Here is a 22,323-nt window from a genome sequence, read left to right as displayed (position 1 = left end):
CCTTGAAGCGCCCATGCACTTCCATACGGCACGTCCCACAGATTCCGTCCCCGGGAATTGCTCTGCCTGATCTAAAACTCTGCTGCCTCGGAGCATGTGTCGATGTTCACTTTGCTTTCTCCTCCCTTGGGATCCTTTCAGCTGGGTTGCTCTGCTCCCTCCTCACTGTCGTTGGTGTGCCCTTGGTCTCCCATGCTTTCTGGAAAGGCTCTGCTGCTCTCCGCTGCTGTCATTGCCACGGCTTCTGCTGCTTTAGAGATTTCTCCTTGGTTCCCACTCTGTGCACGATGAGGCTTCATTCTGTTGTTAACAACTAATTCTCAGAGAGCTTTGACTGTGCGTCAGGCCACGCTATTCAGCTTTGCAGGAGTATAGCACAAGGGTTATGATTGTTAGCTCTGGAGCCAGACGGTGGGGGGAGAAGCCCAGCGTGGATACTTACAGCCCTATTTTGTGTTCATGGGCTAGTTATCGCCTTCTCTGTGACCGTTTCCTCATTTACAAAATGGGAATAATAAGGCTTCCTTCATAGGAAGACCATTGAGAGGATTAAATAAACATCTGAAAACTTCTTAGTATCTTTCTACCTCTACCTCTCCACTGTCCAAAGCAACTCCATGAACTGATGTTTTGATGGTGGCTCCAGAAACACAGCCTCCCAAGCCCAGGAGGGTGGGGCTCCAACACCCTGGAGGGTGGGGGTTGGGGCAGGGAAAGTACCCGCCGGTGATGCCTAGCCTGGCATTCACCGGCAGTATCAAAGTGGCTTATCCCAAAAGTTACCATGAGGCTAGGCTGCAGAAGGTCTGTTGACTCACTCTTTCTTTTACCTCCTTAGTGTTCATTTTTCAGGGCTTCAGGCATCCCTCAGAGCTCTTCTTTCTTTCCCTTCCAGATTTTCCTTCTTATTATGCCATCCATTCATTTCATCAAGTTTTCCCAGCTTGCTAACTGTATATCATCCTATCCAAATCACCCATTTAAAAACCCTCCATAAGGAATTAGGCAAAATACTCTCTCATAATCATAACTACAAAAAAAAAGCTTTTGTTAAAAGTGCTGTAGCACTAGACTCTCCATATAAAGAAGTAGCCGCTTATGGTTCTAGAGACCCTGGCAATTCTAAGTGCAGAACTCCCCAACACACACCCACTGTTGCGGAATAGACACCTGAATTAACATTATCAACACAACGGAGAAATCTTAATGTCACCAGAAATCTTTTCCATTGGCAAATGTCAAACAGGCTAGTGACTGGAAACAGGCTTGTTGGAAACTTGGGGATGCTCTTCCCAAATATTCCCGCTCATTCTCCTCTCCATATTAAACTGAGAGTTTGGAGGATGATGAAAATATGAAGCTTTATTTCCAGCCAGTGACTGGCATACACAGTCTTCTGGACTATGTTGACAGACACGATGTAGCTTTGGTCTGAGCCCAAAGAGGCTTCCACCCACCTCTCTCTGAATTTTAACCTTGAGAAGAGCCTGTGGAAAAAGATGGGTCTGTAGAGCATTCATTCACTCAATAAGTATTCGCTAGATACCTACGCTATGCCATGCGCTGTTCTAGGTACTAGGGATACAGCAGTGAACGAAACAGACAAAAACTCCCTGTCCTTATAAAGTTAAGTAAATTACATAGCTTGTTGGAAGGTGATAAGCAAGATAAGAGAGATGGTGACTGAGGGGTAAAGGTCAAGGAGGGACTCAATAAGAATGTGATGTTTGAGCAAAGATATGAAGGAGGTGATGATGTGAATCATGCAGATATCTTGAGGAAGCATGTTCTAGGCACAGGAAGGAGCAAGTGCAAAAGTCTCGAGGTGAGAACATACCTGGAGTGTTCCAGGAACAGCAAGAGATCAAGTGTGGCTCCTGGGAAGAATGTGCATGTCTGCACGAAGGAAAGAGGAGGAGGAGGAGGAGGAGACAAGGGTAGACATAGTGGTGGGTCAATTCGTGGAGGCTTGAAGGCCTTGTCAGAACCTAGACTTTTCCTTTGAGCAAAATGAGGAGCAACTGGCTGGTTTTGAGCAGAGGAGTGACATGACTCGACTCTCGCTAAACTGATTACTCTGGCTGCCATTGAGAATCGACTATAGGGAGTGAGGATGAGGCAGGGCAGATAAGGTGGGAGGCTATTAAAATAGCCCAGGTGAGAGATGAGCATGACTAGATCCAGAGTGAAAGCCCTGGAGGTGGAGGAAGGGGTCAGATTTTGGTATAATGTTCTGAAGGCGGAGCCATCAGAATTCCATTGGAAGTGGGTAGTGCGAGAAAATGAGGAGTCAGAAAGGATCCCAAGGTTGAGGGCTTGAACAGCTAGAGGGGGGAGCTCAGCTTTACTGAGATGGAGAAGAGTTTGGGAGAAAGACCAGGAGTTCACTGTTGCATATGGTAAGTTGGGGTGTCTAGTGTCTATCAGATATCCATGTGAAGAAGTCAAGGAAACCATTAGATGTCCAGGTCTGCAGTTCACAGGAGTGGTTCAGGGTGAAGATAGAGCATGAGCATATTCATGGTGTTAAGACTGGAAGGCATCATTGAGGAAGAGGAGAAGAGGTCCGAGGACTCAACGCCAGGATGCTACACCATTCACCAGTCAGGAGGAGGAAGAGAAGCCAGCAAACAAGACTGACAAGCAGCAGTCAGGGAGGAAGGAGGAAACTGGGAGACTTGGAAACAAGTGGAGAAAGCGTTTCAAAGAGAATAGAGTGTCAAGTGTGGCTGATATGTCGATGGATAGAATAAAATGTAGACTCTGAACTGATCTTTGGATTCAGTGATGTGGAAGTCATTGGTGACCTTGACAAGTTTCCATGGGGCAGCAGCCTTATTGGAGAAGCTTTAAAGCTGAATGGGAGGAGAAAGACTTTTGTTACTGATGGTGTGGTCCTCAGATCAACACCATCCATCCTCTGGGAGCTTGTTAGGAATACAGGATCTCAGGCTCCTGCCCCAGACCTACCAAATCAGAAGCTGCCTTTAACAAGATGCCCACAGGATTCACATGTGGGCTACAATTTAAGAACCCACGGTCAGTATGGCTAACATTAACAACTCAGGAAACAACAGATGTTGGCAAGGATGCAGAGAAAGAGGATCTCTTTTGCATGGTTGGTGGGAATGCAAGCTGGTGCAGCCACTCTGGAAAACAGTATGGAGGTTCCTCAAAAAATTAAAAATAGAACTACCCTAATACCCAGCAATTGCACTACTAGATATTTACCCAAGGGATACAGGTATGCTGTTTCGAAGGGGCACATGCACCCCAGTGTTTATAGCAGCACTATCAACAATAGCCAAAGTATGGAAAGAGCCTAAATGTCCATCGACAGATGAATGGATAAAGAAGATGTGGTATATATATACAATGGAGTATTACTCGGCAATCAAAAAGAATGAAATCTTGCCATTTGCAACTACCTGGATGTAACTAGAGGATATTACGCTAACAAAATTAGTCAGTCAGAGAAAGACAAATAATCATATGACTTCACTCATATATGAGGACTTTAAGATACAAAACAGGTGAACACAAGGGAAGGGAAGCAAGAATAATATAAAAACAGGGAGGGGGACAAAACATAAGAGACTCTTAAATATAGAGAACAAACAGGATTGCTGGAGGGGGTGTGTCGGGGAGGATGGGCTAAACGGGTAAGGGGCATCAAGGAATCTACTCCTGAAATCATTGTTGCACCATATGCTAACTAACTTGGATGTAAATTTAAAAGAAAAAAGAAAAAAAGAAAAAGAAAAAGAACGCAGGGTACAGATTCCCCTTATGTTGTGAAGAGAATAATTGGAGTAACCGAAGGGAGAGGTGGGGTCAAGAGATGGTTTTTTGGTGGTGGTGGTGGTGGTTTGTTTGTTTCCAAAGATAAGAAAAATAATAGTATGTTTATAGGCAGATATCTACCCAACCAGTAGGCAGCCTGCTTGACACTTCTGTCCCTAGGAAGACAAAGACAGAGACAAGAGCCAGTCTCAGAATGTCTCTTTAACATTATGGCTTCACTCTGTGGCCAAGTGGGTATCAGACTTCCCATCTTAGAGTCCGATAAACTGCTCCTCCCTTCTCTGGCCCAAGGAAAAGCAGTAGAAATGGCCTTTCTTGGGCGCGGTTCTGCCCAGAACATGGTGGCTCAGCTTAGTAGTGTTTATTCCCTTTTATTCCAGGGTTAGAGGGTGGCCGAGCCTTCTTTAATGCAGTCAAAGAAGGAGACACCGTGATATTTGCAAGTGATGACGAACAAGATCGGATCTTGTGGGTCCAAGCCATGTATCGGGCCACTGGGCAGTCACATAAGCCAGTGCCCCCGACCCAAGTCCAGAAACTCAACGCTAAGGGAGGGAACGTGCCTCAGCTGGACGCCCCCATCTCCCAATTTTGTAAGTAAATATGCCATTTGTTAAAAATAGCTCTGTAGAGGAAAGCAAATTTTCCAAAGTTGAATTAGAAAATCTAGTTTTTTTAATGTTAAGGATTCATAAAATTATGTTTGCTGGGGGAAAAAAAAAAGATTAATTCAGGGGGAAAAAGTTGGAACTAAAATGTTAGATGAAAGTAATTTTAAAGTGCAATACTTGACATTTCCCCCCCAAGGACTAAACAGAGGAAAATATATTTTAGGTATATTTTTATCTCTTTGTTTTGGTGAGAGTTTGGAATTCACAGCCAGGCTTGTATTTGTTTGAGTCCTTCAAATATAGTAGGTTATGTACGTCCTTGACTCATTTCTTCCTATTAAAAGTAATTTTAAAATAGGGCTTGATTTGAAGTAAATTTAAAGCTGCAACTTAGAAGCATTTAAAAATAAATGATGACATTATCACATGCAGTGGAAAAAACAAAAAAAAAAAAAATGGTACCTAAAATCCCATTCTGAGCAAATATACCAGGACCCAGCAATGAAGCTGTTTCTTTAAATGTTGCTGGTTCATTTTCCAGTTCCTTTTCCTCTTACCTCTGTATCCATTTTAACATCTTGCCCTTTTGCCATAACTTTTTGCTACCTAGGAGATTTTTTTTCCCTCTCCCAACACTTCTTATACATGAGGCAAGGTGAAATGCAGCATGCACTTGGAGACGTTTATTAAAACAAAGGCAATGGAAACACTGGAAATATAAAGCACCAAATAAAGTAATTCATTTTAGTTACAAACATCAACTATAAATAGAGAGTTGTGCCATACCCCGAATATCAAGTCATTCAGGGATCACTCAGGTACAAGTCATTTTCAGCAATCATCATGATGATTCCTTACTTTAGCACGGAACCTACTCAGTCTAGTTCACAGAGACAACCATCCAGGCCAGGAGATATACAAATGAGGAAGGCAGACGAGGTCCCTGCTCTCAGGATACCTGCATCCCAGCACACAAATCAAAAAAATAAATAAGATAGTTGCAGACATTGAAAAATACAAAGAGAATATAATGCAGTGGTGACTGGGTAGAGAGAGATGATCTGAACTCAAGCCCAAATGATAGGAAGTCAGCTCAAAAATACCTTCCCAGCAGACAGGAAAGCAGGTGCAAAAGCCCACAGCAGAAACTTGGCCTTCAAGGCAGTGGTTCTACATAATCTCTCCCTGTCACTCTTAAGCAAAATATGCATATGATTCAAATGATTTTACAGCTACACAGCTAAAGAGAGGTGAATTTTCTTTCCTAATAGATTCCACTGCCATGTCCATTTCTGTGTTCTTGTAACACTGTTGCTTATGGCAAAAACAAACAAAAACTCTTTTTGGATGAGAAACACTATCCATCAGGTGCTCCAAGGAATTCCTGTCCAGTACCAATGGTTTCTTAAAGAAAGATGTATTATCCATGGAACATTATGGATAATCACACCATCACTATGGGTTTCCATACAGAAAACCCTGAAAGAAGGAGGACGAAGTTGAGGAAGGACATTGGGGTAAGGGACAGCCCTCCTGAACGTAACCACCACCATCTTCCCCACTCTCTTCTTGTTTTCTCTAACATTTGTGACACTTAAGTTTATCTGAGATCAATAAAGAGAGAAGGCAACATCTCTTTCTCTGGGTTTAGTCATGATTTGAGATCAAGTATACCCAATATTTATTTACTTTGTTTTAAAGAAACACTCCGTGATGGAATCCTTCCTTTCACCCTGCCTGACAGGCTCCATTTTAATAAATTTAGAAACAACACATCCTATCATGTTCCTCTGAAATAGAATTATGTGCACATCAGGGGAGAAAATTTCTAATTGTAATCACCATCCAAATCAACCTCATAGAACGTGTATCTAAATTCAGTGGCATTTGGAAAATGCTGGTTTTATTTCCAAAGAATCTCAATTTCTTCTGAAGTCATTTCACCTACCTTTCAGTGTTTATGTTCTATCATCTGCCCAGATCAAGAAATCACTGCTTCATTTGTGATTAGCCTCATTTTTTCCTCACTAGGGTAGGAAAGAGGAAGGAATTCAGGAGTAAAATTAAATGGAAACCAGGTACTGATTGAAAAGAAAAAAAAAAGACCACCAATGGAGGCTGCTGAAGAGGCAATGAGTGTCTTCTCATGGAAATATGCTGGGGCTCTTGATTAGATTTTCCTCTGTGGGTCAGATTCATTTAGCAAGAAAATTAGAGTGCTAGTCATTAGGCATCAGCAGGAAGATTTAATTGAGTGCACAGAAGCTTGATGTATGTCACCACCCTAGTTGACATAGGGAACTTGTATTAAATGGAGAATCCAAAGCAAAATTCTAAGGGTTAGAATATGGGTAATATCATCCCTAGGTAAGCATGGGAGCTAATAGGTAATATCATCCCTAGAGAGCATGGGAGGTAGACTGAGAGATATGTGAGAAGGTAATGTAATTCATGCCTCTGGAATTTGTCCATACCTTGTGGCAGAACCACCTTCTCTAGTGTCTTCTTAATCACTGTTAGGAACAGGGGTTCTCCAAAGGGTGTGAGGCCCTACTACACCTCCAGGTTCTATAAGAACAAAGCAACCACATTCATCCATGCAGATTGTGCACTTCCTCAGTCACTTTGCACACAGACAAAAATGTGAATGGTGCCTGTTGAGTTGTGCGGTGCCCAGTATGCACAACTGTATACCACGACCCTCTAATAAATGATAGTCCTTACCTGGAGCTTCAATCCAACAGTGTCGAACCCAATAATCTCATAGTTCCTTTACTACTAAAACAGACGCTCAGCACCCCTCCAGATTCTTTCTATCGCTAGTTTAGGCACTTAATAAAAACTGCAGCCAGAGTACCAGCAAGTGAGGCTTCTTTTCCCATAATTTAGCAAAGGAATCCAGTCAGGATTTTAACCGACCCAGCCTTTTGCACCACACCTGAGCATTTGCAGTGAAGGGTATATAACACCAATGCTAAAGATTAAAAAAAAAAAAAAAAAGGAATAAGGAACTTTACATTCTGTAGTACTGCCACTGAGTAGTTATGCATAACAACCAAAAACTGGCTGGGGGTTGGAGAATATATCATAATTTTTAGTGGAATCTGCCACAAAATGGGGATTATGTCACAATTACTTTACAGCTACACTTAGTTTGTTAATTTCAAACCATCACTATGAAACAGATCGGGCCTGATCTATGGGTAGCAGTCATACTCACATTGTCGATTCATACTTAGGGTTACCGCCTTACCCAGATTCGCCCACGACTTCCCTGGTTTTAGCTCTGAAAGTTCTGTGTCCCCAGAAATTCGTTGGTCCTGGGCAAACTGGGTCAGGTTGGTCACCTGGCACTACAAAGCAAGGTTCTAGAAAAATGAAAAACTATCACAGCATAGTACTAAGTAGCAAACTTTGATCCTTCACTGATATTTGGCTCTCAGTCTAAATTGTCACGTCACAAACATTCAGGCACTGGTTCTGGAACAAAATGAGTAAAACCAATCAAGTATTGCATTTTAAAAAGGTTTCCTTGACTTCCAAAAGGTAAGGGTCATTGTTAAATACCTAATTCTGTACACAGTTCATCAAATCCAATATCTGTTCAAGATATTTGCCATTCTTGCAAGTGAATAATTTTTAGGAACAACGTTCGAGTGAGTTAACTTTGTAATCACTTTATTAGTATTACTTGGCAAAGGGAAGCTATGGAAAAATGGGAGAGGTTTTTTTGGGTAGAGAAAAATAAACACTCCAGTCTTGTCATGTCGCTGTCTGCTCAAGGGTAACTTGAGAATAGAACATCTTACAGTTTGGGAAGCTTGGGAGTAATTATGAGTTTATTTGGGTCTTTCTAAATTCAGTTTGACAGACTTCTGGGTACAGTTTTTATTTTTTGCAATTTCAAAATGAAAAGACACGTCTAAGAAAGAGTGGAGTGGAGTATTTCCATGGAATTGTAAAAACCGAAGAAAAAAATAGATCCTGCTATTCATTCGTTTGTATGTGACTCTACAATGATCTGGGGAGGGTTCCACCAAACTTTAAAACTTTTTTGTTCTTTTGTGGTTTTTTTGGTGTGTGTTGTCGTTGATTTAATTTTTCCCCTTTCATTTTGGTTACAACGTGAAGAAATGAAGTCAGTGGCTAGCTGTCCAATGTTTTTGAATCAATATGTGCAATGTTCCAATTTTGAAGGCCAATATTGCTCACCTTGGAAACTACGTCCAAATCTGTTGTTGAGGGTTGCCACATTTTATTACACCAAGTGGCCTCTCATTGAGACACCTGATTCCTGTCCAGTCTGTGTTAGAGGAACAGTAACAATCGGTACCTCCGTTCTCATGTGGGGTGGAGGGAGGGGGGATTTTAAGCTTTGCTCTTTGGTCAATGATTACTTGATATATCACTTGAAATGAGTCTCATTTTAATGTCTCTCAACTAATAACTGTTAATCACATCATACATCCCCAAAGTTGGATGTTTTTGAGAACTGTTCTATTTTTGCTATCACCCTAACAGCCTTCAACAGTTAGTGGGGTCTTGGTAACTGTTGGTTTGGGAGGGAGGGTTGATTTTGGTTTTTGTTTTATTTTGTATCATTTACGTTTTCTTGTTCAATCTTTGCTCAAACCCAAGAACTTTAGCTGCTAGGTTAGAACTCCTGTCTGCTTTCCTGAGCCTTGTTGCTAGTCTTTATGTTATTCTGGTTTGTTCCTTCTTACCCTGCTAACTTCTAGCTGGACTGAAGGGTAAGTGTTCCCCTATAGCTAGCACAGCTCAGATAATCAGACTAGATTATCTGACACCTGCAATGTGCTTCCTCCCTATCCTCTTAAATCTCCCTCATGTCTAGACTTTGTAGTAAAACTTTTCATGTTATTTTCCTGACCTTAGGTTTGAAATGTAAGCTTCCATACCGAAACTAGGATGCATGTGATGTGTGCATAATTGCCTCCTCTCCTTGGCTTTCATATTGGCATCAAATGATCCTCTGAGTAAAGCCAACCATTAACATCTCCTGATTTTTTTTCATTCCAAGAATATTAATTAGCATCACAACAAAATGGCAAATAATGCCTTTGCTTCATGGAATTTACAGCTACCTGACTGCTTAATGCCTGAAAACAGATCATTTTGCACTCTGATAATGTGGTGTTTCTCCTCTCCCATTCCAAAGATTAGAACGGTCAGCGGTACCTGTGGGGCGGTAGCCGTGGATACCATGACAAATAGAAAGGTGGGGTAGGAGACCCAAAAAGGTTAGCTGAACAAGATTTCAAGAAAGTGCAGAATACAATTGATAAAGTAAATGCATTATTTGAACACTAAAGAGGTCGTTGTACTTGACTTGAGGGTGTGATCCAAGTAAGACCCACAAGAGGATTCATTTTGAAAGGAGAGCTCTAATACATGGGACTGCCACACACAAAAACAGGATATTAAGGACGTGATTGAGTCCATATAGTTGATTCACAAAAGCTTCTGAATCACAACCCCCCCCCCCCCAGAGGGTTTGGACCTCTGGTCTCGAATGTCTCTCCGCCAGCCACCCCACCCCCAAGAACAAGGATAGCAATAACTGTTTTGACATCATTTGTATTTGTATTAATTTCTCTTAATATACACCTGTAAGAGAAAAAAGAAACTTTAAAACTTACAAAAACCTTTCTCTTTGCTGAGTTACTGATGAAAGAGAATCTACAATTCTTTTATTCATAGAAGGCAAAGCTGTCCACCCAATGTGTTGAGGGAAGACTTGACCTTAGAAGGAAATAGATAAATCAGTCAAGAGAGCAGGCAAATATGTACTTGAGTATTCTGAATGCTGATTTAGAAACCGTAGGTCATATCATTTCTCCTGCCCATTTAATAACAGTACTTTCTTCTAATTCTTTCTGTTTCTTTAATTTGCTTTCTTTACCCCTCTCTTTCTTTTTTTCTTTTGTTTTGCATAAATGTACCCCTGGCTAGCAGACAGATTTTTTTTTTCACCACTCCAAGCAGATACTTAATTTAACTTTACTTTACTTTACTTTGAATGTCTGATGAGGCATTTTAAAAGCTTACCGTAGAATGTGAATATAGCGGGAATTTAGGATTTTGCTCTACTTTTTTTTTTAAAGAATGAAAGAAAGGATGGATGAATAGATGATTGAATGAATTCTGTTCTGAGCGAATTTACATATGTTTGCACAATAACGCATTGCTATCCTAGTAGATTTCCAAATAGTCGTTTGCCTTTATTCCTTTCTATAGTTTTATCACTGAGAGTTTTGCTGTATCTTCTTATATTGTCAACTTGCAGTTGCTACGTTGCAGGAATGCAATATTAAAGAATTAACTCAATGCCAAATTAATTTACATGACCCCAAACCACACTGTAAATCACTTTCCTTCTCCTTGCAAAAGTAAATGACTTTTTAAAAAAGAATAGACTCCCTCAATTAGGTCAAAAATTTTCCCAACACCATGATAGTATCTACATAGTGCATGTTAAATGAAGGTTCATTTCTTTGTTAAGTGTTTCAGGCACATTTAAAATGTATTATTCATTAATCAGCTGAGCACACTCATGTCATACAGTGATTTACAGTAAGATACATTATTAATTAGCCAACCACAGAAAGTTTATTTTTGCTCATGTCACAGGGAACATAAAGACGTCATCAAGCACTCTGTAAATTCACTGAAAATGTAATAACTACAGCAGGGGAAATTACAGATCATTTATTTATTCATTTTGAGATCATGGACAAAATCTCTACTATGCTTTTTACTCAAAGCAACTGTCTTATAAAGAATTATAAAAATTAACTTGAAATAAACATCACATGTTTATCCCCTTAAGTATACTGCCATAGTAGTTTTAAAGTCAAGATTTTTGCAAAGTGCAATGTGGGCCTTCATAGCTCCTGAGAAGCCATGCTCTCTTGGCCATGCAAGTTAGCTTGACTGAGTCAAGGGGGCCATGAAGGAATTAAGTTGTTTCTCAAGGGCAGCAGGCATGGGAAGACCAATCTTTTGCTTGCTATGCAGAGCTCAGTCAGGGCACAACATCCCCTCGTTACTTGATCATGCCAAGAAAAAACTCTTCTAGAAAAATCTGTAAACAGCCAGCTGCCATCAATCATTGTCATTTCTCTATTTCATGTCTTCTGATGAGGTTGACTACTGTCATTGTTCGTTATTGTCCAAACCATACATTCACTCTTGTACTGTCAAGCAGATATGACAAGCACACATTTTCCATATAAGAAAGATACAAAGTCACCTTTTAATTTGCAGTTGGGGTTCACAATGACTTTAGAGTCACATTAGCTATTCTCTTGCCTCTAGCATCCATCAGGAGTAACAACAGCTATAACTGTGCTCGAAATTTCAGCGATAAAGCAGCTACCTTCAGCTTATTATAAAAGGAATTCATTAGAGAAAGGAGCCTCTCTCAGACAATTTATTAACAATACAATAATTATTTTCAACGGCAGACTTTTTTTTTCTCCTAGCGTATGAAATGTTCCAAAATGTAATATTACAAAATAAAAAGAGAGATGACCTTTTGTCTCCATTCCCTTGGCTGTTAGAATAATAGGAAAATCTCAATAAAATGAAGGTTTGAAAGCTGCATTAGTCCAAGAAAATTACCTTTATTCGGTAGACATTATTGCAAACTTATCTAAAAAATGGTATGTCTGAAACAAGATCACATACATATGCTTGTTATTAAGCCAAGAGATCATGAAAAATATATGTTTTCCATTGTAAGGAAGAAAAAGGAAACAGATATCAAACATGAAATAAACCCAGGCATCATGATCAAAGAACAACATCGCCAGTAGGGTCACCAATTAGTGACGTCACTTGGATTTTAATGAAGTACATTAAATGAGAGTATAAAATCCACATAATCATATCACTTTAGGAACCAGAATTTTCCCAACATTCCTTAAATGCCAAACCAAATTGTTTCTGAGCAAACTTGGGGTAAAGTTTTGATTAGTTTCCACTTGAAAGTGTACTTGCCTTCCAGAAGTCTTTGTGTCCATCAGCCTGCTTTTGTGTCATGGATGCCATTAATAGTGCTTGAAGTTTCTTAATGTAGCTCAGGTATATCAACTTTATTCGCCGAAGATTAGTCTGAAGTCATCTCTAGGCCCATGCTATACAGGACTTCAAAATCTTTATGCAGTTAAACCCCAGAAGGAACACAAGTAGCATTGTTTGGAAGATGTGTTGAATTATGCCCTACCTGCAGAGCCTATAAAATTACACGGCCAGTTTTTAGGACGTTTGGAGCCCTTGCAGACCAAGGAAAACTTAGGAACCATTCAACCAGGTCTGGAAAAGGCAAAGGTCGAAGTCCATTCTTAAAATGCAGCCAATCCTTGATTTCTTAAAAAACAAAAAACAAAAAACCCATGTATTAATGAAAAAGAGCATTGGTATGTATCTCCCAAAGCACGAGATAATCCAAACATCATTGGAGATTTCAGCCGCCACGTTAGCCTCCTGATTCTGTTTTGCTTACCCTACGTTTGAATTCATTTTCATTCTCCTGACACAAGGCAAACATTGGCAAAGGAAGCGATCCCAAGGTGTCCTGAATTCAGGAAGTAACTTTCTCATATTTTGCTCCGGGCTGTTTTCCCCTTGCTAACGGCAGCATTGGAGTTTTCTTTTTCTTTAATCGACCAGTTCCAATTGTTTGTACAGGGGAAAATGGAGTTGCAAGGAGCATCTATTTTGTAATGTTCAGCACTGTAGGAGAACAGACTGGGGCAGTGCAAGAATGACTATATGGTGTTGCTTGGGAAGCACCCACAAGTTCTTTGAAACAGAATTTGGAACAGCTGGACCACTGCAGTGTTTTATTTTAAAATAGACAACATATGTAATGCATATGGTCCTAGACATGTATGGAGACACAGGCAGACAATCTGAATGGTATCCAAAGACACCTGCACCTAGAATTCTGTTTCCTTCTATAAGATTTTTTTTCCCCCGAACAGCACATGTTCCCACTTTTGGATTTGCAAGATGCCATCTGAATCCCCATGTGTGTGACTCCTTAATAAAGTCAATGGGAAGTTTCCTGGGATGGAAGTGTCAGAATAAGTCAGTTAATAAACACCTCCTCAGGACCTGCCTCCTCTGAGAGCTGGCGGGGGAAAGAACAGATCAGAAACTTGCCCTCAAGGAACATATTATCTAGCAAGGGATTCAACTTGTATGTGGGTGTTCTGACCACAGGAAAATTGGAACGTAAACCAGCAAAAACACAGAGATAGGACGTGCGAATTCGTTGTGCCGGGGCAGAGGAGAAGTACAATGCAGAGAGACTGGGAAGGCTCCCAGCTTCCCAGAAGCAATATGGTTTAAGAAACAACCTGTAACTAACATTAGCCATAAATACAGAGACATCTTTGGCTCGCTGAAAACTTTGATCAAGCTGGCTTCAGGAGCACTAAGAAATTTGCCCACTCATAGCTAAGGTTTATTGAGCACTTACTGTGTGCCAGCTGCCCAGGTACTTCTCAGCAGAACCTCTCAGCAACCTTCCCCCCATAGACTCAAACACTATCCTCCGTTTACATATGAGGAGGACACTCAGAAACACTAATCAGTCTGCGTCACTGTCACATCCCTAGTAATGGCAGGGCTAGCCTCAAATTCAGTCTTTGTGACCCCTTAAGCCCACCCACTTAACCACCTGTTACCCTAGCTCAAATAAACTGTTTGTACTGAATTTAGTATATCACCATTTCGTTAAATCAAGAAATAGAAAATATTTGTTGAAGGAGTGACTTTATTTATTTTGATGAAATAAATTCATTATTTTAACACCTATGTCTCGAGTGCCTGCTGTGTACCAGGTACTGAGAGATGCTTGTTCTAGGTGCTGGGAATATAGCAGAGAACAAAAGTACCCAATCCCTGCTGGGACAGAGCTGAAAAATCAGACCCCTTCCCCTGACACTTTAAAATAGTGTTCCTGCTCCCCTCCCCACCCCACTCCTCTTTTTCTGAAGGAAATGAGCTCAGCGAGACTCTCAAAGATTTCATGGTAGACAGTCCCCCTTTCAAGTGCTGTTGAGTGGTTGGAACCAACAACTCAAGAGGCTAAATCTGGGTAAATGATGATTTTGAGTAAGCAAAATCCAGAGGCTGTTCGTTTTACCTGCTGGAAACTCCCATTGTGTTAGGCTCTATCTTATACATGTAGACGGTGTGCAAAGAGCTTAGGTGACCTCGGCAAGGGCAGTGAAAATCCGGCTCATCTTACGCCCAAGGAAACTGAGTCTCAGAGATCAACAAGCTGGGATCCCTCAGCTCTTTAAAAATAGAGCTCGAACTAGAGTCCAGACCTCCTAAAGGAGTCCAGGCTCATCTCCATGTGGGCCGAGAGAGAGAGAGAGAGAGAGAGAGAGAGAGAGAGAGAGAGAGGAAAGAAAGGAAGAAGGGAAAAGGGATTTTTATGTTGACAGAGTGGCTTTCTGAGAAGGAAAACAGGCTGATTTTAAACATATTTTTCTGTAAGCCTCCTTTAAAACATAAGTGAAGGCAAAATTGGTCTTTAGATGTACTCTAAGCCAGGACTTAGCCCGGTGAAGCTGTATTGTGATGTATCGGGGAGGCGGGGAGTAGGATCCGGATCCAGGTCGCCACGGAGGAGCCAAGTTGCCTTTTCAGATGCATTTCCTGAGTGGGCAGGCGGCAAGGTGAAATAGTTCATCGCAAAGTTTTCAAGAGGTTCGACAAATAAAGAAGAAGAGACTTGAGACCTGTGTCCTACATTTAACAGCTACGAAAGAGCCCCCTTCTCTCCGAGCTAAATGACCGGTTCCGCCATCCTAATGGAAGAGCAGTAAAATAGCCGAGCCAAACTGGCAAAGTAAGGCCCCGGGCCGATTTGTCAGCTTGCAGCCTCTTCTGAGAAATCTGAGAGCAAGAAGCTGGTGCTAGCCAAAATGCCTCATCTCTCTGTTAAAATTGGGAGGCACGAGATGGGTGAGGCTTTTTATAAGGATGAGCAATTAGTGGGCTCCGCTGTTATTTTTCCTCGACTAAAGTGACCTGGGACTGACCCGAAGGGGGTGGGAGGGCATCATCTGTCCTGAGGGATGGAAAGGTGGCACCTGGATTACAGGTTTGCCCTCCTGCAGGGGTGGGGGTGGGTGGGTGCGGAGATTTAAAGTTGGAGCAGGTTTAAGACGCTTGCCTCGGGCCAGAGGAATCTCACACAGACATAGTCTAGAAGCAGCTAGCTTTTTCCCCAACATCAACTTCGGGCCACCTGTCTTAGTAGCCATCCTGAGTCAAAAGGAGAAATACAGCTTGGAGCCCAAACAACCAACAAAAGAATCCTCATAGATAAAGCACCCGACTTCACACTGAAAGCACTTTCTTGAAGACAAATCCGAGGCAATTAACACAGCAAAGAGAATTCTTTCAGATTCTCTAATATAATTCTCACGCGGGTGATATTCCTTCCAAAAGCTTGTGTTTTATCATCTTAATGGAGCAACTTGGCTATTAAAATACACTTTCTTCAACTTGCCTTCTGGAAGCCATTGCTTCTGTGTGTCTAGGGCATAAGCAACACATCCCGTTCAAACACTGACCACTTGCTGCTTCTATGAAAAATGACTAGAGATTTTGAAAATCTAACAGGAAGAGGGCAAGCATCTGACATACCGTGGATTTAGGTCTGAATGATACACCAAATCTATAATGCGATGAGAAATATTCAGCTTAAAGCCAGCCTGCTACCAAAATTCAAGTTTTCAGTCATACCCCAAGCATAGAAGGGGGGGGGGGGCGGGAAGCTGCCTGTGATAAAGGGCCATGTATGAAAATCTATCCAAACACCCTCTCAATCAGAAATTGATTTTCCTCCTGTCCAGACAGCAGTGCTGGTCCCAGGCAGGTCCCCCCTCTTCCTTCCGGTAGAATATTGCATACCAGGGGATGAATAAACTCTTGCTTAATTTGATATACGATGCTTCTTCTTTGCAGTGAGCATAGCAGGAGAGTGAGTGAACATGAGGTGGAGTGAGCTGATTCCTTTAATGTGTAGGCTCTTCATTCCTACCTCTCCGGGATTTACTTGTTCTCACTTGAGTTGAATTCTGAGTTATTTTGCCGATTGAGTATAGAATATTTTAGTTACACATATTGAGATTAATTAGTTAGCCCTTAGGAGGTTTTGCTTGCAGCCTTCACCCTGTAAGAAAAAGTGTGAATACATTGAGACTATTAATTCACAATAAATGGCAGATCATAGCCCTTGCTGAGTAAATCTGTTTGTCTCTTTCATAAGCTTTGCTAATTGTAAGCACACTATAAGGCAATGACCTTGGCTATCACAAACTAAATTCCCACTTAACTTATTCTCCAGGTTTCAATGAAAATCTTTTGTTATTATTATTTTCTTTTAGTTTTGGAGGGCGGGGACCCAAATCTTTTGTGAAACCAAATTGGCAATGGGGATTTGGAAGGGGAGGATACAAATATTGTCACTTGGCTGAAAATCAGCATAACCCTTTTTCCAGATAATCCCAATAATTGTAGAGAAATTGCTCTAGATATAACCACTGGAATGGCAGAATCTATTAAAAACCTAAAAAAGCTAACTAGGCTTTTATAAGCAAAGATCCGATCTGCTTTCAGTGTTTGGTGAATTGCAGGCGAAGTTACGGTCGTGTGCTTAGTTTTTAAAGAACAACATAAATGCACTGGAGTTGTGATCATTTGATAAACATATTGATGCCAATATATTTTTGCCTAAATGCAATAAACTCACCAGTAAGTGATGCAAGTTGACAATGGGAGGTAAAAAGAATATCTTGCGGATGTTGGTGGGAGGGAAAGGGGAAACAGCTAGCATTCATAATGCCTAGTGAATTCCTGTGTATTTGAAATGTCAAAGAAAATGTGATGTGTTTCTCTAAATTGTGTCTCTCTCTACATGTATAAATGAACAGACGCAGATAGAGCTCAAAAACATGGCATGGATGAATTTATCTCTTCCAACCCCTGTAACTTTGACCACGCTTCCCTCTTTGAGATGGTGCAACGCCTTACTTTGGATCACAGACTTAATGATTCCTATTCTTGCCTGGCAAGTATATTCTTTGGTCTACAGCAGTTTAAACATGATTAACATTTTTTTTTAAATGCGGTATTTCTCTACCTTTATATCAAAAGCTCTTTTCTCTGTTACAGAGCCCCTTTAACAATGGTAAATGTGTTCTTGATTTCCTGGGTTGAGATAGTTTTACTTACCAAAGAAGACAGAGCGGGAGGCAGTTATCAGTAGAGACAGATCCAATTCCCCAGCCTCCCCATCTAAGCTTCCCCCTTTTCAGCTGCTACATGAGAAATATTCCCAAGAGGGTAATCGAGTTTGGCACCTGCTTGTGGAGAACTTGTAAAAATTGCCTCGGTTTCTTAAGACTTTAAGATTCCCCCTCCCTCCCCTTCTCAGATGATAAGACCCTGTGCTTCGGTCTCAGAAATGGATGTGTTCTTTTTGTTTATTTTTCAAAAATTAAAATGATTTGTAAATAAATGTCACTTCGCTTTTCAGAAGCTAAACTGGTTTGGATTTGTTTGTTTGGACGGCTTCTTGTTAGTCATAGTATTCGAAGCATTTTTCACCCTTTGGGGGAATTTTTTATGGTGCTTTAGACATTTGGAAGTCCAGCTCTCCAGCAAGAGCATCAACATTTCTTGAAATCCTGCTCTGAGCCTAGATTTAAATCATTTAAATTCAAGGGACAACTATTATGTCTTTTTAAAAATTCTGTCTTTATTGGATTCCTGAAGATATATTTTGGGCTTTATACTAATCAAATTCAGAAGCCTAAAAAAGACCCGGTTTATTTCCTTCTATAAACCATAAATTGTTACTTCATTTCTTAAAGGTAAATGATATGAATCCCACTTTATAGATGGGAAAGGTGAGGGGACATAACGAAATGACTTTACAAAGAGGAAAAGCCTCATCCCTGACTCTGCACACTAAGGTTAATGTGTCTGTATATTATAATACTATATAATTTACTAACGTTAACATATTATTGACGATAATATAAATGTGATGAAATGTGTTTCTTTCCTATGACACGCTATTTCTTCAATCTATTCTTACTACTTTTTATTTTAAATTCTGGTTTTTTCCCTATAACCAGGAGCCAAACTATTAAAAATAGTAGATAAAATAGTCTTAAAAACAGAAACGGAATTATATGGAATAATTTATTAATCTGCGTCTCATAAAAGATTCATTGATGATCTCGGGTTTAGAATCACTTCATCAGAAGAATCTGAACTTTGCCAAATTGGAAAGGAACACATCACTTTGACTTAAAAAAAAAAAAAAAAAAAAAAAAGCTTACCTTGCATTGCAAGGCAATTTTTCCCAAATGTGTTTCCTATGATTATGTGATTATTCACATAATTATAAATTGCATTCATGAAAGTTGTAAGAATATGCCGCTGAGCTGAAATCATTCCCTTTTATGTATAATGCCTATTCTCTTGAGGAATTTTTAAAAGTGTTTTATTTTCAAGACTTTTTTCACATCATCATTTCTTAAAACAATTTTCTTTTTCACCAAGAGATTTGTCACTAAGAAGAGTTAGTAAATGCTCTAAAAAATTAAGCCAGAAGTGAAATTTTGAAACTTGCTTCGCATTAATCACATATAGGCTTAAAAATATGCTCCAAAATCCACAATTAATTATGAATAGCATAAAATCGTTTCCCTCTGCATTTGTATACCTGTATCTATTAATCATTATCCCCACATTTCAGAACATAACAGCAATTAAAAGGACCTTATCTCCTGCCTCTATATATTTCATTTTCTCATTATTACAATCTTTTTTTTTTTCAGTTAGTTTTGGAGACCGACCAGCAGGGATACATAAATTTTTCTGTGTCTTCGACTGAGTTCCTAATTGATATTTCTTCAACTCTTTTCAAAGCAGCTATTTTGGCATCTACAAAAGACTTGGTGTCATCTGAGTCGTAGAAAATATATTTTAATCTTTCACAGCAGTGTTGTTTCTAAGATTTAGCATTTGGGGTAGCAGATGGAGTGGCAAAGAAGTTGCCTATAGGGGCAGCCCACTGCCTCGACTACTCTCCCGCCCTCTGCAGTAACTTATAATTTGAAATAGGAAAGATGCCGTCTTTCGTTGGATGCATTGCTAAGCTGCGTGTTGTCAATCGAAGATTCCCCAGATCACTGATACAAGATCAGAGTATTGCAGAGGCCTCCCTCTCTGCACTTCTGTGGCCTACACCCGCCCCCTGTCACTGTCTCTTGCCTCTTCTCTCCCAAGGCGGAGAGCAATATTCGAAAGACTTAGAGAGGACCCGCAAAGTAAAATTAGATTTATATTTCAAAGAATTCTAAATTCCTGGCTTACAACATACCACCTAAGCTGGTTCACAGGTTTCTCCCCACTAACGAAAAGTTCGCTTTAAGCCACTTTGCTTTTGCGAAAGACCTCCATTAGTACTTGTTTTCAATAACCAAAAGGAATTCAAAGAGGATTTTTCACTTGTACAAAATGATTATTGCTTCTCCACTATACACCATTTTGGCTTATGAAAGGTTTCACGGGAACGTTCCTTTTTCAGACAGTGAGGGAAACCTGTGGGGTTTTTTAAATTTTTATTTATTTATTTTTATTTTTATTTTTGCTTCGGAAAAGTACCAAAACCAAAAGAAGTGATTTGCTTTCAGGCTTGGCTGACGGGTGACCTTGAGTGGATAGTCTCTCAGCCTTCCTGAGCATCTATTTTTTTAAGGGCATCATGGAGGCAGCAATTTCTATGCCATCATGCTTCCCAACTGCTCTGAATCAGAGATTCCATCCAGATTCTCTTTTATAGCAGCGTTTCATCTGGTCATACAGCAAGCAAATAATGAGAAAACAAATAATTGCCAGGGGAAAAAAAATAAAGCAAAATGCTAAGCCAGGGCCCAAGAAGCACCTTGGAGTTTAATTGTATCCTGTCTGGTTCACAACTTGAAAACTTAGTCGCGATGCTCTCTTTGCAAAGTTTGGTCAGTATCTTCATTATAAAATTTTAAAAAGATTTCCTTTCAGAGGGAAAGAATGTACGAAGTCCTAAAATGTATGTCGACCAGTCCTAAAATCTTTAGTGCCTCAGAGTAGGAAAGGCAGAAGACGTGAAATAAGCCAGGGCTACTTCTGTTTTCTATTATTTGTGAGTCCCTGAACAGCCCTGATTTGTTTCCTCATCTGTGAGATGGAGATCCACCTGCCCTGCCTACCTCACAGGATTGCTGTGGGGCTCCAGCAAAAGTTCTTTGTCAAGTATAAAGCACAGTCCCAATATAAGACGTCATGTTACTGTTTTCTCATATCAGTAACCAAGCTCTCACCCTGTCTCCACCCCAACGTTCTTAGAAGGTGTAAGGTTCAGTGTTAGAGCAGCGAGTGCGATTGTGTTTCTGGAATCATGCTGTCTGCTAATCCGGACTCCACCACTTACTAGTTCTGGGATGCTAGGGAAATTCCCTGTCTTCCCTTGAGTTTCCCACCCATCCAACAGGGAAAACAGGGCCTACCCCATAGTGCTGTCCCAAGGGTCAAAGGAGCCCGCACACACACAAGGCGGTTAGCACAGTGGCTGGGACTTTAGAAGAAATCAGCAAGTGTTGGCTCTGGAAATTTTTAAACCCCCTTTTCTAGTTACTTCCGACTGTAGCAGCTCTCCAAAAAGCAAAACAAAACAAAACAAAACACAAAACAGCAACACAAAAAAACCTGTATTTAAAAGAAAGTCTCTCCTTTATTCCCCAAACAGGGCTGGTTCAGTCCTGGCCAGGTGTTTGTCCTAGACGAGTATTGCGCCCGAAACGGAGTCCGAGGGTGTCACCGACATCTCTGCTACCTCAGAGACTTGCTTGAACGGGCAGAAAATGGCGCCATGATTGACCCCACCCTCCTTCACTACAGCTTTGCCTTCTGTGCGTCCCATGTCCATGGGAACAGGTAAGCACTTGTCCAGAGGTATTCCTCAAAAAAAAAAAAAAAAAAGATCTTTTTTTAAGGCACTGGCAATGGTGTATGACTTGTCCTGCTTTTAGAATTGTCTCTAAGTCTGTATCCCTTCCTGTTCCTTCTGTAGTATACACACACACACACACACACACACACACACACACACACACAAGAACACACGGGTCTTAGTTTCCTCTCCGTTCAAGAAACTTAAAAGAAATGGCAAACAGGGCTTCTAAAGTGGTCTCTGAAGGTAGAACAATCTAGGTTCACATCGTGGCTCCTCCGTTTACTAGCAGACATGCTGGATGGCAACTGAACCCTCCATGCCTCAGTTGTCTCATCTGTAAAGCAGGGATGATAGTGTCCTCATGGGGTGTTTAAGAGGATGCATGTGGGCTCAGCACAATGCCTGGAACATGGCAAGAGCCTCATAAATGTTTACCTTTCTTGTTGCTATCATTCGTTCCATAAATATTTAGTGATTATTTACTGAGTGCCAGGCACTCTGGTATACGTTCAGCGTACATCGTGAGCAAAACAAGGCCCCGAACAAGGGCAGGGTTACAGGGAGAGCCAGGCTCTGAAAAAAAGGAGTAATATTCCTTACTAGCATTTGATAAAGGAAGACAGCTCAGACGGCGTGTGAGGACGGCAGGGAGGGTGTCCCTGAGGAAGAGATATTGGGCTGAGAACTGAAGCACATGTAGAAGTTGAGTGCTTCCAGGCAAAAGGAACAGCGTGTACAAATGCCCCGCAGACGGAGAAAGCCAAGCACACTTCAAGAGCTGAAAGCAGCTAGGTGAAGCTGGAAGCTAGATACTCATAACACTTACAGTTTAACCATAGAGCTGGGAGGAAC

General features: G+C 40.8%; 1 protein-coding gene across 28 annotated transcripts in view; it reads left to right on the top strand.

Moving 5' to 3' along the window:
• Positions 1-22,323, top strand: part of CADPS (calcium dependent secretion activator) — a 478,503-nt gene that overhangs the window by 317,748 nt on the left and 138,432 nt on the right. For 17 of the 28 annotated variants that reach the window (XM_045051795.1, XM_045051797.1, XM_045051798.1 and 14 more), the window contains exons 11-14: positions 4,185-4,397; positions 9,155-9,166; positions 17,399-17,535; positions 21,265-21,452. In XM_045051795.1, coding sequence (XP_044907730.1) covers positions 4,185-4,397; positions 9,155-9,166; positions 17,399-17,535; positions 21,265-21,452 — 550 coding nt within the window. The remainder of the gene's footprint in view (positions 1-4,184; positions 4,398-9,154; positions 9,167-17,398; positions 17,536-21,264; positions 21,453-22,323) is intronic. The other 11 variants (XM_019823872.3, XM_019823806.3, XM_019823865.3 and 8 more) reach the window with 1 other exon arrangement.

The sequence above is a fragment of the Felis catus genome, chromosome A2, assembly GCF_018350175.1.
Source record: "Felis catus isolate Fca126 chromosome A2, F.catus_Fca126_mat1.0, whole genome shotgun sequence".
NCBI classification, from domain to species: Eukaryota; Metazoa; Chordata; class Mammalia; order Carnivora; family Felidae; genus Felis; species Felis catus.
Note: the sequence above shows the minus strand (reverse complement) of the source record. Positions and strands in the feature narration are given on the sequence as shown.